This window comes from Haliotis cracherodii, unplaced genomic scaffold, assembly GCF_022045235.1.
Source record: "Haliotis cracherodii isolate W230 unplaced genomic scaffold, xgHalCrac1.p SCAF_1, whole genome shotgun sequence".
NCBI lineage: Eukaryota > Metazoa > Mollusca > Gastropoda > Lepetellida > Haliotidae > Haliotis > Haliotis cracherodii.
This window is the reverse complement of record NW_027266264.1, coordinates 67,827,583-67,846,912: the sequence shown is the minus strand read 5'-3', so window position 1 is coordinate 67,846,912 and position 19,330 is coordinate 67,827,583. Positions and strand designations below refer to the sequence as shown.

Sequence of the window (19,330 nt, the reverse complement as noted above, 5' to 3'; positions counted from 1 at the left end):
CAGGTCAACCTGCCTTCTGCCTTGAAACAATGCCATCAGCCTACTCACTGCCTTGAAATAATGCCATCAGCCTACACACTGCCTGAAACAATGCCATTAGCCTACACACTGCCTTGAAACAATGCCATCAGCCTACACACTGCATGAAACAATGCCAGGCCAACCTACACACTGCTTTGAAACAATGCCATCAGCCTACTCACTGCCTTGAAACAATGCCATTAGCCTATACACAGCCTTGAAACAATGCCATCAGCCTACACACTGCCTGAAACAATGCCATTAGCCTACACACTGCCTTGAAACAATGCCATCAGCCTACACACTGCCTGAAACAATGCCAGGCCAACCTACACACTGCTTTGAAACAATGCCATCAGCCTACTCACTGCCTTGAAACAATGCCATCAGCCTACACACTGCCTTGAAACATCCAGGTGAACCTGCCTACTGCCTTGAAACAATGCCATGAGCCTACACACTGCCTTGAAACAATGCCGTCAGCCTACACACTGATTGAAACATCCAGGTCAACCTGCCTACTGCCTTAAAACAATGCCATCAGCCTACTCACTGCCTTGAAACAATGCCATCAGCCTACACACTGCCTTGAAACATCCAGGTCAACCTGCCTTCTGCCTTGAAACAATGCCATCAGCCTACTCACTGCCTTGAAATAATGCCATCAGCCTACACACTGCCTTGAAACATCCAGGTCAACCTGCCTTCTGCCTTGAAACAATGCCATCAGCCTACTCACTGCCTTGAAATAATGCCATCAGCCTACACACTGCCTGAAACAATGCCATTAGCCTACACACTGCCTTGAAACAATGCCATCAGCCTACACACTGCATGAAACAATGCCAGGCCAACCTACACACTGCTTTGAAACAATGCCATCAGCCTACTCACTGCCTTGAAACAATGCCATTAGCCTATACACAGCCTTGAAACAATGCCATCAGCCTACACACTGCCTGAAACAATGCCATTAGCCTACACACTGCCTTGAAACAATGCCATCAGCCTACACACTGCCTGAAACAATGCCAGGCCAACCTACACACTGCTTTGAAACAATGCCATCAGCCTACTCACTGCCTTGAAACAATGCCATCAGCCTACACACTGCCTTGAAACATCCAGGTGAACCTGCCTACTGCCTTGAAACAATGCCATGAGCCTACACACTGCCTTGAAACAATGCCGTCAGCCTACACACTGATTGAAACATCCAGGTCAACCTGCCTACTGCCTTAAAACAATGCCATGAGCCTACTCACTGCCTTGAAACAATGCCATCAGCCTACACACTGCCTTGAAACATCCAGGTCAACCTGCCTTCTGCCTTGAAACAATGCCATCAGCCTACTCACTGCCTTGAAATAATGCCATCAGCCTACACACTGCCTGAAACAATGCCAGGCCAACCTACACACTGCTTTGAAACAATGCCATCAGCCTACACACTGCCTGAAACAATGCCAGGCCAACCTACACACTGCTTTGAAACAATGCCATCAGCCTACTCACTGCCTTGAAACAATGCCATTAGCCTACACATTGCCTTGAAACAATGCCATTAGCCTACACACTGCCTTGAAACAATGCCATTAGCCTACACACTGCCTTGAAACAATGCCATTAGCCTACACACTGCCTTGAAACAATGCCATCAGCCTACACACTGCCTGAAACAATGCCAGGCCAACCTACACACTGCCTTGAAACAATGCCATTAGCCTACACACTGCTTTGAAACAATGCCATCAGCCTACACACTGCCTGAAACAATGCCAGGCCAACCTACACACTGCTTTGTAACAATGCCATCAGCCTACTCACTGCCTTGAAACAATGCAATTAGCCTACACACTGCCTTGAAACAATGCCAGGCCAACCTACACACTGCTTTGAAACAATGCCATCAGCCTACACACTGCCTTGAAACAATGCCAGGCCAACCTACACACTGCTTTGAAACAATGCCATCAGCCTACACACTGCCTTGAAACAATGCCATCAGCCTACACACTGCCTTGAAACAATGCCATCAGCCTACACACTGCCTTGAAACAATGCCATCAGCCTACTCACTGCCTTGAAACAATGCCATCAGCCTACACACTGCCTTGAAACAATGCCATCAGCCTACACACTGCCTTGAAACAATGCCATCAGCCTACACACTGCCTTGAAACAATGCCATCAGCCTACTCACTGCCTTGAAACAATGCCAGGCCAACCTACACACTGCCTTGAAACAATGCCATCAGCCTACTCACTGCCTTGAAACAATGCCAGGCCAACCTACACACTGCCTTGAAACAATGCCATCAGCCTACTCACTATCTTGAAACAATGCCAGGCCAACCTACACACTGCCTTGAAACAATGCCATCAGATTTGAAACATATTTGAAAAACTTAACATAGTACCTCTCTGAAAACTTAAATGCCTACTTGGTATAAATGCCGGATGTAAGGATTCTCCGTAAGAAACATAATCCCCATGCTTATTCAAGGTTTAACCATATGTTTGAAACAGATTCTGTACACCATGTTTATATTGATTCTCATACATTGACGTATATGGATCACATAATGTTATCATGTTTATATACACCTAGATTTCTCCAGTGAAAAATAATTCATTCCTCACTGGTACTGGTCACATGCTAATCTGCTTGGTAGAAGTCAGCTTTAACACTCTGTGCCGCTCACAGAACCAGGAGCGGAACTAGAGTCAACACTGCGATGTGACGGCAACACCTCCAGCTAGACTAGGACAACATAAGCTTGACCAGGCAGCATTTGTCAGGGTCGACTTACTTGGGACACATTTGTTTTTGCGTTAATTTCACCCCAAAATAAATGAAAATACAATGGTTCGATTGAGTGTATACAGTGGCATTGACTGGAGGATGTTGGATCAGCTTACAGTGCAATGCAAGAAATGTGAGATTATCTCGGAGAGAAGGAGGAGAAGTGTTTACAGTAGGTTTTATGTTGTTTGAATATGTCATAAGAACTTCACACAGATTGAACTGTTCTGCAACATATACAGAGGGAAGCATTACCATATTAGGGGGAGGGGGGTAGTGACAATCTTCTTCTTACCATCCAGATAACATGAATCAATAAACATGTGAAGGATGAGTGAGTGATTGTTGCTGATGGCTGCAATCAGCAATATTTCAGCTATACCACTATAAATAATGTAGTCTGAACCAGACACCAGGTACAAATTGCATAATTGTTGAGCAAGCATAGTTCAACTTTATATGGCTCACTCAAGACAAGAGGGAAAATTTGCTTTAATTGGTGAGATGTAGGTGGGTAAATAGTACTTGCATCTGCTTTAATCACTGAGAGATGTACTCGGGTAAATAATTTGTACAATCAGCTACTTCAATCAGTGAGAAATGTAGTCGGTTTCTGAAAAAAATACAGCTATTTTTCATTTTTTAACTTATTTAATTTAAATCTTTTTGCGACCGATACAACTGATACAATGAACACTACTGCATGGATTCTTTTCAAATTTAGTTTCCATGCTAATAGGAACATTTTTTGTGACCTATAATGTGAGAACTGCTACATGGATACTTTTAAAACTGAAGGAACGCTTTCTGTACAAATAGGAAAGGTGCAGTGCAAAGTTTGAATTTGATGTGTTGATTTTCTGAGAAAATGCCAATTTTTCATGTTTTGAACTAAGAATGTTTTTTTTTACTTCAACATTTGTGTGACCTATAATCACTGATAATGTCAGAACTACTACATGGATACTTTTAAAACTGAAGGAACGCTTTCTGTACAAATAGGAAAGGTGCAGTGCAAAGTTTGAATTTGATATGTTTATTTTCTGAGAAAATAGTGCTTTTTTCATGGTTTGAACTTAGAAATATGTTGCAGTCGAAGTTGGGGTATTAGTGATCACTGCTCACCTTTTGCCTTGTTTTAATCAGCTGTACAGGTTCCTACTTTTGTTGGATAACTGTCTCTTATTGTGCAAACATTGTCACCACACATTTATATCATCATGATGGTATGATATATAACCATATACTGTTGTTTCCATGGAAACATCCACACATTGTGTAACTGCAGGTAAGATTGCATGTCAGAACAATGTTATATGATATGCTCTGTAGGTGCATAACGGACATTGATTTGGAATAACCAATGTTTCTGTTCTGGTTACCTGATAAATGCTGTCTTGGTGCTGACTGTGGCAGTCCTGTATTGACCACAGTAGTTTCTTCAGGCTTTGTCACAGACTCACCATACTCGTTGTGTGAGTGAGTTGTGTTTTGCTCCACCGCTTTGAAATTTGTTGTTGTGCCACGCAGAGGTTGGCCTGCTCTAATTATGAATAAAATCTTGTTGTTTTATTGTGAACATGATGATCAACCTCCAGGGATTTATCTAGGCTGTTCAGATGCTGATATCTGGCCCCAAATACGCAGCAAATGTCAGTCCACATTCGCAATTTCCCAATTCACGTATGTAATTTGGGTTTGTTTTTAATTATGTGTGCATTTGTCAGAGTCACAAATTACGTACCGGTATACAATTGCTTCTCTATGCTACCTAGTAGATGATGTACAGGAGTATGTTTGTGTTTCAGATGGAGCAGTCCATAGGTGTGTGGCTGTGACCGAGAATGGCGAGTAACCATGGCAACTCTGAGCCATTGGAAGACTACTGGAAGGAGTTTGATGACATTGCAAGCAATAAAGGATCTGATGATGAAGAGGAGCTGTCGAAAACCCCAGATGGTACATATTCAAATTGTTCCTTTGACTGAACAGGAGTTTGTTGCTGACTAACAATTTTATCAAGTTACCTTTCATAAATATATGAGAAATATGTGAAAGATTCCTTCCAAATTACAAAAATTATTTTTAAAAATATTTTTAGGGTTTCCATAGCAACGACTTTGAAAATGGCTGTAGTGTTCTTTTCTGGAGCAGATCTGGAAAACTGCAATATTTCTTGCCTTGCACACAACCGGACATGTCTAATTGGCGGGGGATATGAGTAATTCATGCGTGTGGTTAATCAAGTTTAATACCTGTCCCCCTGTTTTAAGAATGGGTTTGTCAAAAGTTCATTAATATCCTAGAATGTGCAACAGCGTCTCACCTGCATCAACTCAGGTGATGCACGCTGTCGCAAACCATGTGCTCAGTGAACCTTTACTTCGTCACCTCACGCGGTCACTCAGAACAGTGGGTTACAGCACTAATAACATGATACATGTGGTCGCACAGTCCATTCACTTTTATTTGTACAAAGGCCACTGGCCCATAAACAATACATTCATTGGAAATGTGTGGTACATGAACACCTCATGGAAGTTTCATGCAAAAATTCTTTACATTTAACCTGTCAAAAATCAACATTAGATGTGAATCGATAGAAATAGTTCAAATGTAAAACCTCAGTCAGGTCTTAGTTATGATTCAAAGTAAAACCTTTAGTCTTACTTGAGAGAAAATAAAACCTCAAACCTGGTCTTACTTGAAACTAAAACCTACCTGCATATATTCAAAGTCACTCCCAGCTTTCAAGTTGAGTCAAAGCACAGTGAGTTGCTGAAGGGAGAAAACCCTGTATAGAACAATGGGTGTATTACTCTCATCCTTAGGCTAGGTCACGTCTTTGCAATCACTCATTTGACAAAAACTTACTTTCGAAAACAGATGGTCAGCTGTCATTATAGATATATAATTCTAAAGATGTTAAAAACAAGTTTTACTTTAACCATGTTAACATGTTTATGTAATCCCGTAATCATGTTAAAAGTTTGTGGGGGAAATAACGAAAAATTAAAACTTAGCATGTTGACATATTTAAGAGAGGGAGACTTACCTACCTTCCCTTTTTGACATTGTTTAAGATTTTTTTCTTTTAGGAAATCACCTGTAGTTAAACTTGGCAGAAAAAGAAATGAAAATTTATTAAAAAAATTCCACTTTTGTTTTCAGACATACGGAAATGTATATGTGAATGCTGTGCGTGCATATGTCACTGTGTGTGATAATGGTGTGTTTCAGAGGGGGAGCAGGAAGCAGAATGGCTCCATCGAGCAGGATACGGATTTGTTGCAAGCAAACTACATGGTTAGTAACTAGCCGCTACTCATGGCTTGACACAGACACTTGTCTGTTAGTAACTAGCTGCTATTCAAGGCTAGACATAGCCACTAGTTTGTTAGGAACTAGCTGCTCCTCAAGCTAGATGAAGGCAAGATGCAGCCACTCATCTGTTAGTAGCTGGCCCTTATACAGGGATAGACACGACCACTATTCTGTCAGTAACGAGCCCTTTCCCAGGGCTAGACACGGCCACTAGTCTGTTGGAATGTAGCCCTTATTACTCAGGGTTAGACTAGTCCCATGGTAACTTCGCGTTACCCAGGATTAGACAGGGTCACTTGTCCATTCAGCTTGGGGATTCCAGGCCAGAACTGTCCCCGAGCCACCTATGTTGGTCATAAGAGCAAATTAATGGATGGGGTGGTCATTTCAATGACCGCGTGTCATTGTACCCTGATGCCATGGGACTTTGCTCATGATATCAATCACTGGGACAGAGAATTTATGCATGGCAATTTCTATATTATGAGGAACACAACGTTTCAGAGTTGGCTGGTTTGTCTGGTCCACATTATTTACAGGTTTCCATCATCTAGATGGAATATTCCTGAGTGGCATTAAACAACAAACAAACAAAACAGAAGTCTTACAGTTCCAGCTGGCACTGTCACATTTTGCAGATAGTATTGAGCACTTGATGGGGGGAGATGAAAATTAAAGTCTGATATGTATAGGAACTCCAGAGAGCTCTGCTCTCCTCCTTATGGTGCTCCTGTCCTCTTATAGCAGATGGTAGTGAGAACTTGACGGAGGAGATGAAAATTAAAGTCTGATATGTATAGGAACTCCAGAGAGCTCTGCTCTCCTCCTTATGGTGCTCCTGTCCTCTTATAGCAGATGGTAGCAAGCACTTGACGGAGGAGATGAAAATTAAAGTCTGATATGTATAGGAACTCCAGAGAGCTCTGCTCTCCTCCTTATGGTTGTCCTGTCCCATTATTGCAGATGGTAGTGAGCACTTATAGGAGGAGATGAAAATTAAAGTCTAATGTGTATAGGAACTCCTGAATGGTTGTCCTCTTATTGCAGATGGCAAGGAGCTGAGTGATGATGACCTGGAGGGCTTGACGGAGGAGTTGTCTGCCCCCCAGGCCGAAGCGGTACGGAAACGTATTGACACATTGACCACCACAATGAGGAAGAAACACAAACAGAACAAGATCCATGTGAAGGACATCTTCACTAACATGGATCCAAGGGTAGGACATATTGAACAGGTCACTTAGAATAAATACCATTGGGTGCTTTCTACTCCAGTGTTAGCCTGACTCTGTTATACCACTTTCTGAAAGTAGTCAGATGGTCTGGGTATTCATCTCTGATATAAAGGCACAGGGTCCTCAGTGGATTATAAGATACTGTCATTCACTCTACACAAACTATGGAGTTATGTCCCTTGGTTGTGGCGGGATCTGTCAATCACAAATTCAGACCCAAGAGTTATTGTGTAATTGTTTTTGGGTGGTCAGCACCATATCCTTGCTAGTGAGTTTCACCCAATTGACAAATGTCCTGACACTCTATGATATAACACACACAATGTTGAAGTGGCATATATTATACTCATATTTCCACATGCAGAAAATTTGTTTTGATCGGATGTACCATTCTTATTGTGTTTTAAGCCACCGGCAAGTCCGACACTGGAACGTATGCCAATCAGGAGAGAAAGTGCCAAAAACCGAGAACGAGCGTCCTTTTTGAGAAGTGGGCATTACTCCATGTCTGGGGCCCCGACAGCCGAAGTCCAGACGTACACCAACCCAGAGACAATACGTGGTGAGCCAGCCACTCGTGGCTATGGAGTAGGTGGAGTTGTATGTGTCACTCGTACAGGATCTTACGAGCCGACTGATCTTGTACACCATATGACCTAACCTTGAGGGGTGTACAGGATCTTACGAGCCGACTGATCTTTTACACCACATGACCTAACCTTGAGGGGTGTACAGGCTCTTACGAGCCGACTGATCTTGTGCACCACATGACCTAACCTTGAGGGGTGTACAGGATCTTATGAGCCGACTGATCTTGTACACCACATGACCTAACCTTGAGGGGTGTACAGGATCTTACGAGCCGACTGATCTTGTACACCGCATGACCTAACCTTGAGGGGTGTACAGGATCTTACGAGCCGACTGATCTTGTACACCATATGACCTAACCTTGAGGGGTGTACAGGATCTTACGAGCCGACTGACCTTGTACACCATATGACCTAACCTTGAGGGGTGTACAGGATCTTATGAGCCAACTGATCTTGTACACCACATGACCTAACCTTGAGGGGTGTACAGGATCTTATGAGCCGACTGACCTTGTACACCACATGACCTAACCTTGAAGGGTGTACAGGATCTTACGAGCCAACTGATCTTGTACACCACATGACCTAACCTTTAGGGGTGTAAAGGATCTTACGAGCCGACCGATCTTGAACGAATGTTCAGCTTGGAAAGAAAACATCCTTGTGACACATGTAACAAATTTGTCGATATGAGTGCACTATTTACAATGTGTAATGTCAAGGTAATAATTGTGTTTTACAAATAGATCTATCATGTCACCTACATCAGATTTTCATTAATTTCGGTAACTTTCGGTAACTGGAAGTGTGAACACGGCCAATTATATTGTGACAAGCAAGGAAAGAGATTCTCTGGGCTTCTTTGTATTCTATTATAAAAGTCAATTTAATCCAAAAAAACTTGAATATTTCTCAGAAAAATTGTTAGTCTAATGTCCCACCCCACAGTATTTCTCAAACTTGCTCACTTCATATGTAGCTTCGAGTCGACTTGTGTGCTCCATATATGTGTATGAGATCATCAAAGGTTGTAGTAATACTTTGAATCAGATCTGCTTACTTCATTATCAAATTTGGATCTTGAAGCTTGAGTATGCGGTTGTGATGTTGCCAGGTGTTCAAGTGCTGAGCATCAACCCAATGACAACACAGAACAGGTTGTCTCGGACCCAGCTGCTGCCAATCACAGACACCGACTGCTCCATGGACTTCCACCTGGAGGAGCGAGACAACAAGGTGAGGTCAAGGCCGGGGCTTCAGGGTAGCCTTGTGGTTAAAGTGGTCCCTTGTCAATTTGAAGACCTGTGTTCAATTCCCTAATTGGGAAGAATATAGTGAGCCCATTCTTGGTGTCCCTGTCCATTTATTGCTGGAAATGAAGAATTAAGTTCACTCACTTCACTGTAGTCTTTAAAACGAGTACAACAGGAGTATTGATAATAACAACAGTAAGAACAATTGACCCATTTGGCTCACTTAAGATGAATTTCTCTTTTAGGAAATCATATTATTACTCCCAAAAGCATGACTTCAGAAAGTTCCATTCCTCTATTGTCAATAATATACAAGTTAAGTAAGTGCACAAAAGAAGAGTCCAAGATGGCTGCCAAACATGACATATCCAAATAAAACGAGTTATGATGTATGTTGACAATATGTGGAGTGGTGCTACTTGTTGTTACCCTGCCTGGTTCTCGACATTAGTCTGGACTAGTACAAGCAGCCACACACAATAACTCAAGTACAGAAGAATCCATGCAGAAGTTATTTTGCTTTTGGTACAAAAATGGTTGAATAATAATAGTAACTTTGATAATTACAGGAGGGCTTACCCAAAGTATGTGCATCCCCAGTCAGATATCCTTGTAATGCTGACTGAAATACACTTTGTGCCAAAACAGAGTTAGCTATTTTGTCCCACAGTCAGGCAACAATTAGTCACCACATAGTGTTTTTTATTACATTTTGTCAGCGTTTTGAATACACGCCAGCCTGACAGTCAAAGACGGTCTATATTGATGGACGGTCAATTTTTAAATAGTTGCACGCCTGAATGCTGGGCTATTATTGTATTCCCTAAATTGCCTAAGCAGTATAGTTATAATTTAATGTAAGAGGTAAGTTTAGCTGTAAAAGTTAAACACATTATTGATGAATGAAATATCAATGAGTTAAAGTTACTAAGTTACTGAGAGCTAACATCAAACAGTACTATTCTTATGTTTACCCTTTTGTTACTTTAGTTCGTCAGTCTGGAGCATTCTGGACTGGCAACATTTTATCTGGTCTGGTAACTTTGCAAAGTTGCCAGTCCAGTTGTCTGCTGAAATTTTGAGGAATTTTATACACTGTGCTTCTTGTAACTAGATATGCTACATTTCTGGGGATACTGATGTTTTCACTCAATGAGTCATCATGTGGAATGGGAGTTTGCCCATAATTGTGTTTATTAATATTTCTCCAATCTTTCACATTTTCTAAATCCTGAAAATGCTTCAGACCTACTAATATGAGTAATTACACTGTACAGAAAATAAATAAGAACAAATTTATATTGTTGACCAGGAAAATATCTATCACTGTGATAAAACTGTGACAGGTATGAAGTTGCATTCTGGCTGATTGAATGATGGATTCTGTAGTATCACTTCAGACTTTCTGATTGGTCAGTCACTTTTGATTGACAGGTGGCAACAGGTTACATTCCAGCTAGAATCATCAGTTCTAATGCTGAATGTTTGTGTACGGCTGAAGAGAAGCAATTGCTTGCTTGACCATGATTTGTGAACTAATGAAAAATCAGGGGATGGAATCGGTGATAATTGAATGTGTGGTGGTTGCTGTAGATTATTATCAGAATATGCAAGCACCATTTCTGTGTTGTGTGGCCATATATAATGTGGGCAAAATGATTAACATTGTGCTATATTGGTCTAGATTTCATTAGTCAGCTGTCATTGTGAAATAGTAATCTCTAACCATATGGTGTGTGGATGTTTAATAAAATGTCTGGTCACATTGGGGTAGGAGCGGCTAGTTAATGCAAACAAAGACAATCAATAACACTTGTTTTGCAACACATGTGCATCCTTGTTTGTTTGTTTCCAATCAGTGATGGTTTCTAATCACAATCAGTCCATGTGCTTGTTTTGCCTAATCTTGTTGCATGGGTGTGTTTGTTTCAGAGCAATTCACAAAGGAGTCCACTTGATTTACCTGTGAGTCTCACCGGAGTAGTCCCCCTTGGTTTAACTCTATGGTTCTAGGGCTAATAAAGTTTTGTCATCTAATATAAGAAAGACATGAATTGAGTCAAGCTAATGAAATACATGCAATCAGGTCACAAGAAATTTCGAGTGCAAATAAGCAATTTGAAGAGAAACATTATGATTTAGAATTGGGCTGTAGATAATGAAAGAAGTTTTATTTCCACGTGATTCCTACGAATATGTCTTTATTGTATTTTTCAGTGACAAAACTTTTGCTATAGAAAAAAGCTAAGCATTTTAAATGTAACAGGTTTGTCAGGATCTGCAGACTATCATGTTGAGCACTGCCTGTGTGATATCCGTCAGTATTTGCTTCCAAAGGCTTTCTGCTTCTGTGGGTCTTCTGTCACATCATTAAGAGTGCAGTCCTAGCACACTCACTCACCTTGCTTAACGAGGTGACTCACAACTCACCTGGTGTTAAAATCAGTCTGTTTCTTGATGTTTGTGTATTTGTGTGACCTTTTACTGAATATTTGACACAGCTGGTGAACATATATATGTTTCTCGCCAGTTGAAGGTCATTTCTTCTGTATTGTATAACATAACTAATATTTCATTTATCCTGTAGGTTGAAAATGAAATATTTCAACACTAATGGCTATACTTCTTTATCACTTGGATGTCCTTCTTTTGGATGATATATATGCACCATGTTGGATCTAGGATTTCTTATAAAAGTGGGATGCATGTCTTTGAGGCATTGTTTTACTATTTATTCCCCATTTCATAGTATCAATAATTAATTTATTTATATCACAAAATAAGTTATTGATATCATAATATCGATGTTAGATTGTCATGTTTAGCATATTAAATGGCAAAATATTCTGATATTTATTTTTAATAATTCATGCACAAGCACAAAAAAATCTCAATTACGTTAAATGCGTGATCACTTTGATAAGCAACAAAATGGTTGAAAAGTATCATTTTTATTTTTATGTGTACCAAGAAGTTAGTTATTATATTATTTTTAATGAAATAAATAAATAGAATCAGTTGTGTCACAAATTTGATTTTTAATGTCACTAAGTACTTTTGGAATTTGTCATATTTAAAAATGGTTTTGTGATATCCAAAAAATGAAATTTGTGATACACGAATTCTGTTTATTGATATCTAAAATACATCAGTTTTTTTTATATCTAACTAAACATCAGATCTGTGATATCAATAAATAAAGTATTGAAATCATAAAGTAGAGAATAAATATCAAAACAATGCCTCATACATGTCCATAAATGGGATTTCAAAGATCTACACAAACCAGATTACAGACAGACATACTGTAGCGTCATGGAAGTAGGCCCATCTTTGAGCACCAACCCACCCTGTTTTTGATGGGTGAGTAACATGGCCGTATTGTGATTTAAGGCCCACCCCCTTTATAAAGATCTCCTTGATCAGTGTGTTCCATGTGCCTCTGACAGTGACACTACGGTATTGTCTCACAGAAGAGTGAGGTCCCCTGGATCCCTTGCTCAGTTCCACCTGTGCACTAGTGCATGTGTTTTCAGTATGTGTAGCACTGGACATGCACATTGGTCTCTAAATGTACAGATAAATATAGTGCATGTCAAAATGAGCATTTGAATAATGGTTCAGTTGTTCTTGAAATTACATCATGAAATTAAACTAAAAACCTAGATGGCAAAATTCTTTGGTTTTCTTTTCCACCTTAGTGAAATCACAATAGTAAGACTTATAGGATTGTCTGTAGTTGGTTGTTTGGCCAAAATTATAATATTTCATGTGCAGTCGGGAATTTTTGATTTTAAGAAATGTTTTTCAAAAATGTTCAGAGGAGTAAACCACAGCATCATCATTTATTTGTGGTGCTGTGAATCCATGAAAGAAGCAGACTCAACAGGCTGGCAAAAGCTTGTGAATGTTTGGAAAAAAATAAGCTGCAGTTAGTAGAGTATACATTTTGTGTGATGCGGGACAACCCAGTTTGACATACAGCTCTCGTGAAGATGCTCTCTCTGGCCTTCTGCCCACTCTCGCTGTTCTGTATTGACTAATGTATTAAGCAATAACTAACGTATCAGCTTCTATATTGACTATTGTATTAAGTAATAACTAACGTATCAGCTACTATATTGACTATTGTATTAAGTAATAAATAACGTATCAGCTACTGTATTGACTTATATATGTAGGCTAAGTATACCGTATTCACTGTAGCGAGTGCCCGGCTCCAATACTTCTGCAAGTAATCTTTATAAGCGTCATTACCACATGTAACAATGCTGAAAGTGTACATGACAGTCCTTGTTTCTTGTGTATGATCCACATTGTTGAACAACAAAACACCACAGGAGATGCATATTATACACTCAGACATTGAGTTGGTACTTCTATTTTGCCACAAACATATTACTGTGGCATGTTAATGGTTAAAGTTATCACCTTGTCTTGTAACCTATTGTCGCCTACGTTTTAGTTTCATCAATGTTTGACATAAGTAATTTATCTTGATCAGTGATGTCAAGTTTAACTTGTGTATAGTTTTAATAACCACCCTCTTTGTCAACTTTCTAAACACCCAAGGTGCTTATTACAGTGAATACGGTAGCTCCAATATGCCCATGATCCAGTGACACAGTATCACTCACACCTCTAATGGTGAACAATTGAAGTCATACCAGCCAGATCAAGCTGTGCATGTTTTACAAATGACCATGTTCTAAATTTTTCACAAAGAAATTATTGGAACATTGTTGCACTGAAAATAGTCTCCTTTTAACCTGTGCTTGATAATGATATTGTATTCATGTTTTTCAAACCAATATGACAATGATATACTGAATTAACTTTACATTGTTTTGATCAAATCAGGCTGACCATATATATTCTTTCATGGCTACCGACCTAGAAAATATAAAAACAAGAAATACAACTGATCTGGCCTACCCTTAACGACCAATAGCCTCGTGAATACACTGCTTTCATTTTTCATCCAACAATGATGAAAATCATGATATTGCTGGTTTATTGATGTTTCTGATAATACCTATTGACTGGCATCAATGTCCACAACACCAAACACAAACCTCAGACTTATCAATGTCGTCATTATATTGTAGGTTACATGTTATACATTATACAGTGATCCCTCGCTAATACGCTACCTTTGGGGTCCAAATAATTTATGAGCATTAAAGACGATCAGCTGTTTAACCGAGGTGGAGTCGTAGGGGGTGGATGACCAACACAACACTACATGCTCTGCCTACCTAACATGATCTACGTTTCAGAGTTTTAGACAAAATTAGAATAGTAGTTGTTTATGATTCACAGTGTTAAAAAAGATTTACATCGTGTCATTGGAAAACTTGAGTTTATTAAAAATGTAAGTAAATTTTGGGAGCCATTCATTACCGCGCACTATAACCGAGTTAGCGCTATAGCGAGAGAACACTGTATTATGCTGCATTTTATATATAAGTTGGGGATAAATATATTGTTTACTCTCATCATGAATGTTTATATATAAGTGGGGGATAAATATATTGTTTATTCTCATCATGAATGTTTATATATAAGTGGGGAATAAATATATTGTTTACTCTCATCATGAATGTTTATATTTATTGAAGAATTTGTCTGAAGGTTTGTGTTGTGCTGTGTTAAGTACCAGCCTGGTTATTACCACTACCTTGTGTTATGCTTCATGAACATGCCAAATAAGGTATGAGTATGGTATTGATTTCATACGTATTCCCAGCCCAAGCACTGTGTAACACTTTGTTGTAAAAATGTAAAATTATATCAAATGGAACTACCTACTAATGATTTTTTGTTATTGACAAATAACTTGCAACGGAGCATGGCTTGTTATTGATATTATCCTGATACAGTAAAGCTGACAGGTGACCAACTCTATCCTACATATGAGAATGGTGTATCGCAAGGAGCTTCACTAGTTTTAGCTGTTTGTATTCGGATTATTTATTTTCTAAACAAATTATGAATTTGAACACCAATGCTTTTGTAACCTGCACATAGTATAGATGTGTTTGTATTGCTGCACTGTTGGTCTAGATCCAGTTTGTAATTCCTACATGGAAACGGCTGTTCTGAATGTTACTTTTTAAAGTATGCTGTCGCTAGTTTTGTACTTCCTCTGTCCGATTGGCTGGGAGAGGTAAAGTCAACACATGTTCAGGAAATATCACCATGGACTCTCTGCTCGCAAATACAGGAACTATACCACTCAACTCTTGACTGGGATATGCCTGTTTTTCTATAATACACTCAGCTGATTACTAAATATGTAAATTACAATATTGTCAGTATCCCTTTGGAAGGTTGAATAGTATATTTCAGACTCCATATGTAGATCAACTTTTACTCTGATACAATACCTCTCGCCATGAAGATCTTACAATCACTCCATTGAGGGTCACGACAGGTCAACTTTCTGATCATCTGGTCAGCATTGAGGTTTCTAAATTCGAAATATACTACTCAATCTTTGATAGGGAGAATCATATTCCATAATGGGGGCATATGTGATGCAAGTCCCCTAAAGTGGTGTAATTCACTATGCATAGCTGCATCGCTTAGACGTGTCAGAAATCTTATAATGATTGTGGCTTCAAATGTCAGTTCTCCCTGATTGTTTCTTGGTTTGTCAGCACCATACTAGTACTTGGATTTTTTAGCAAACTGGTAAATGTCTAAGACCTGTATCACCTTGGCTTTCCTCCCACACCTAGCTGACATGCAGTTGTTTATCTGAAATACTGTGCAAAGCAGAGTTAGACCAATCTCCTATCACAATGCCAAACTTGTTACTCATAATATGTACAGGTATGTAACCAGTACGTGAACGCTATGAAATATCGCTATCAACCGTGGTTTGGGTAGGCCTGTGGTTAGAGCATAGGCTTGTCACACCAAAGACCCAGGTTTGATACTCCGCATTGAGTTTGTCCATTCTTGGTGCCATTTCCTATTATGTGACGGAGATTATAAGATGACACAACATAAGACCTTACTCACCCAATCAAAAGTTGAGGAGTGTATGTTTCTGATAAATAAACACGTTGTGTTGTGCTCCACAGGCATTCAACTTGAAGCACAACCCACTCGGCACGACACGGATCAATGACCTTGGCACTGTCGACCTGGACAGTCTACGAGCCCTTGCTCACATAGAACTAACTGCCCTCTTTGATTTGAATAATTTAACATTTGCAAGACCAAAGAAAAAGAAAAAGATAAAAGGTAAGTATGTATCCATGGCAGAGAGTATCCTGAATATGGGGCATGTCTGTGATGCATCAGACAGTATGGTTTATTTAGAAACATTTTCACGTTTTGTTTTGTTTCGAAGCCGGCGCTACTTTGGGCACATTACTTTGGCCAGATCTTATTGAAAAAGCACTTATAATTCATTACTGGTGTCATGTATTCACATATTTATACTCAGGAGTATGCCCGCTCGTGTGCCATGCCAAACACAACAGAACATGGAAGGAAGCCATCCTAGTTTACTCACGGATATATGACGTCATCATATGACGTAATGAGATAATGTATACTTTGGATATTGCGGGAAACTGTATCACACAAGATGTAAACAACTAAAAGGAGAATACTCTACAACTTATATGTCAAAAGTAGCATTGCGGTCGGTAACAGCTGCTACTAGAGAGCTGTCAATTGAAGTTCACTAGGAAACTGTGATATGTTATAAAAAATGTCTTGTCTGCGCATACATATTATAAATTATAAAGTGAAAGATGTTTGGAAATTTACATTAACATTCTAAAAAAGGACACCGGTTTTGAAAATATCCCATGTTTGCCAGGTTTTCACAAAAACATAATTTCAGTAAAATCTATTTCTCTGACAATTACATGTATTTTACGACCACAATCAGACTTTCTCTGTAGTTCATATGGCGTGAAAATAGCAGGATCAGTTATGACGTAACAATTAAGTGACATCACGTCATGACATCCGTTCAGCTCGGCTAACTGACCTGTAATGCTTTTACAACTTGACTTGTGAAGATCTGGGTCAGAATAGGTCTTAAGCAACCCATGCTTACCTTAAAAGGTGACTATGCTTGTCGCAAGAGGTGACTAACGGGAGCGTGTGGTCAGGCTCACTGACTTGGTTGATGCATGTCATCATATCCCAATTGCGTGGATCGATGCTCATGATGTCAATCACTGTATTGTCTGGTCCAGACTCGATTATTTACAGACCGCCGTCATATAGCTGGAATATTGCTGAGTGGGGCGTTAAACAACAAACCAACAAACAGTTTTACAAGGCAGTGACTGGCCAGACGGATAACTAGATTCTTTTATGTCTGTTGTACAGAATATGATTGTTGTTACAGAACATGGCTTGTTTGGCGTCCCAATCCACATCCTGTTAGAGAATGACCAGCGGAGAGCTCCCAATGTCAAAATACCACTTATATTTCAGGAGGTGGGTTTAACTGGGTCTGTGTTCTGTCTTACAAAACAAACCATGTCTCCTCATTCTTATTCTAAAGAACATTTGTTCTTTGTTCCTCTGGTATTTGATGAGTGAAGTCCCAGACATCAGGTAGTGCCAGTTCTGTATTTCTCTGTGTGAAATCCCTAAACTGTTTATCTGGGGATTTGCTTTTTGTTATTAGCTGGGATAAAAACTGATTTAGAATTAGTATATTGTTAAATACATGACAAATGACAAATAAGTTAACTTTTCTATACATCACTGTTTGTTTGTCAGTAGTGCATGTAAGGTTTAAGGTTCATTGTAAGGTTCTCAGTCAAACCTGTCTCACAGCCAGAAAATAGTGACTTTGAAAATAACTCATTCTGATTGGTCAAGAGGTTTCAAATCACAATAACCATAATTAATGAAGCAGTTGATTTCATTGCTGTGTCACTTTCAGAAACTGATGTCTTTCCAAATAATTATAGATAAGATGTATACATTTACTGGTCACAACATAACTTCTTTGATAGGCATTTAGAAGTTGGAGTACAAGGTAAGGATAAGATATATGGATGAACAACTTCTTTATTACAATTAGGAGCGACGTTACACCTTGCTTTATAAAGGTGTCAGAACCTACACCGTCACGTCTCTCCTAATTGTAATAAAGAAGTTGTTCATCCATATATCTTGTCCTTACTTGGTCACAACATGCTTGTCTACAATATTCAGAGTATGTGTTTCTATATTGGAAAGAAAACATGATAAAAACTTGCTAAAAGTGTATGTTTATAGTTTCAACAGACCTTGTAATTTGATACTTTCCTATATCCGATTATGACATGTTTGATTCCAAATTCAATTTCTCTTGGTTAAATCTTCTGACAGCCTGGCTCTATATTGAAACTGCATGTGTCTCTCCTGATTAATGATGTATGTAGGTAATTCTTTTTAAATTGTTTGATAGGCATTACTTAGAAGTTGACGGATGACAAGGTAGACACAATTTATAGATAACAACTTCTTTAATACTGTAAAAAGCGACTTTTCGGTACAGATCCTTATACCGTTGTCAAGCAAGACTGAATGAGGGACTTAGTACAGAATATATATAGTAGGTGGAGGATTAACAGTACTATAAGGATCTATACCGAAACGTCGTTTTTGACAGTATTAAAGAAGTTGTTATCCATAAATTGTGTCTACAAGGTAATTCTTGTTGCCTTTCAGTTGATCCGATTTCTAGAAAAGGAAGGCCTGAGAACGGAGGGTATCCTTCGAGTGCCAGGAGCTGTATCAAGAGTGAAGGTATATTGTAGGGTTGATACTCCCTAAGTCAGTCTCTCCCCACTGCAACTGCTCTCCCTGTTTCTCCTTTAGATAAAGTATTTCCCCGACTGAAATTAAATATTTAAAATGAGTTTGTTATACTTACCATATTAGCTAACCCAGTTAACAGTATCTTTGGGGTTTATAACATGTGCAAGGCATTTGATACCTCTAGATTTATGTACAAGGCATTTGATACCTATGGATTTGAACTGAAAATTAATGCAGTGCTTGGGAAAGTCTTGAATATGTAAATGAGTTTAAAATCAATGATGCAATGTTATTTCAAGCAGGGTATAA

General features: G+C 39.2%; 1 protein-coding gene across 4 annotated transcripts in view; it reads left to right on the top strand.

Annotated features, from left to right (window-relative positions):
• Nucleotides 1-19,330, top strand: part of LOC139462010 (rho GTPase-activating protein 18-like) — a 62,102-nt gene that overhangs the window by 30,932 nt on the left and 11,840 nt on the right. For 3 of the 4 annotated variants that reach the window (XM_071243612.1, XM_071243542.1, XM_071243692.1), the window contains exons 2-10: nt 4,636-4,786; nt 6,068-6,133; nt 7,199-7,368; nt 7,795-7,948; nt 9,094-9,215; nt 11,165-11,197; nt 16,324-16,486; nt 17,613-17,704; nt 18,932-19,009. In XM_071243612.1, coding sequence (XP_071099713.1) covers nt 4,672-4,786; nt 6,068-6,133; nt 7,199-7,368; nt 7,795-7,948; nt 9,094-9,215; nt 11,165-11,197; nt 16,324-16,486; nt 17,613-17,704; nt 18,932-19,009 — 993 coding nt within the window. In that variant the 5' untranslated portion in view covers nt 4,636-4,671. The remainder of the gene's footprint in view (nt 1-4,635; nt 4,787-6,067; nt 6,134-7,198; nt 7,369-7,794; nt 7,949-9,093; nt 9,216-11,164; nt 11,198-16,323; nt 16,487-17,612; nt 17,705-18,931; nt 19,010-19,330) is intronic. The other variant, XM_071243779.1, reaches the window with a different exon arrangement.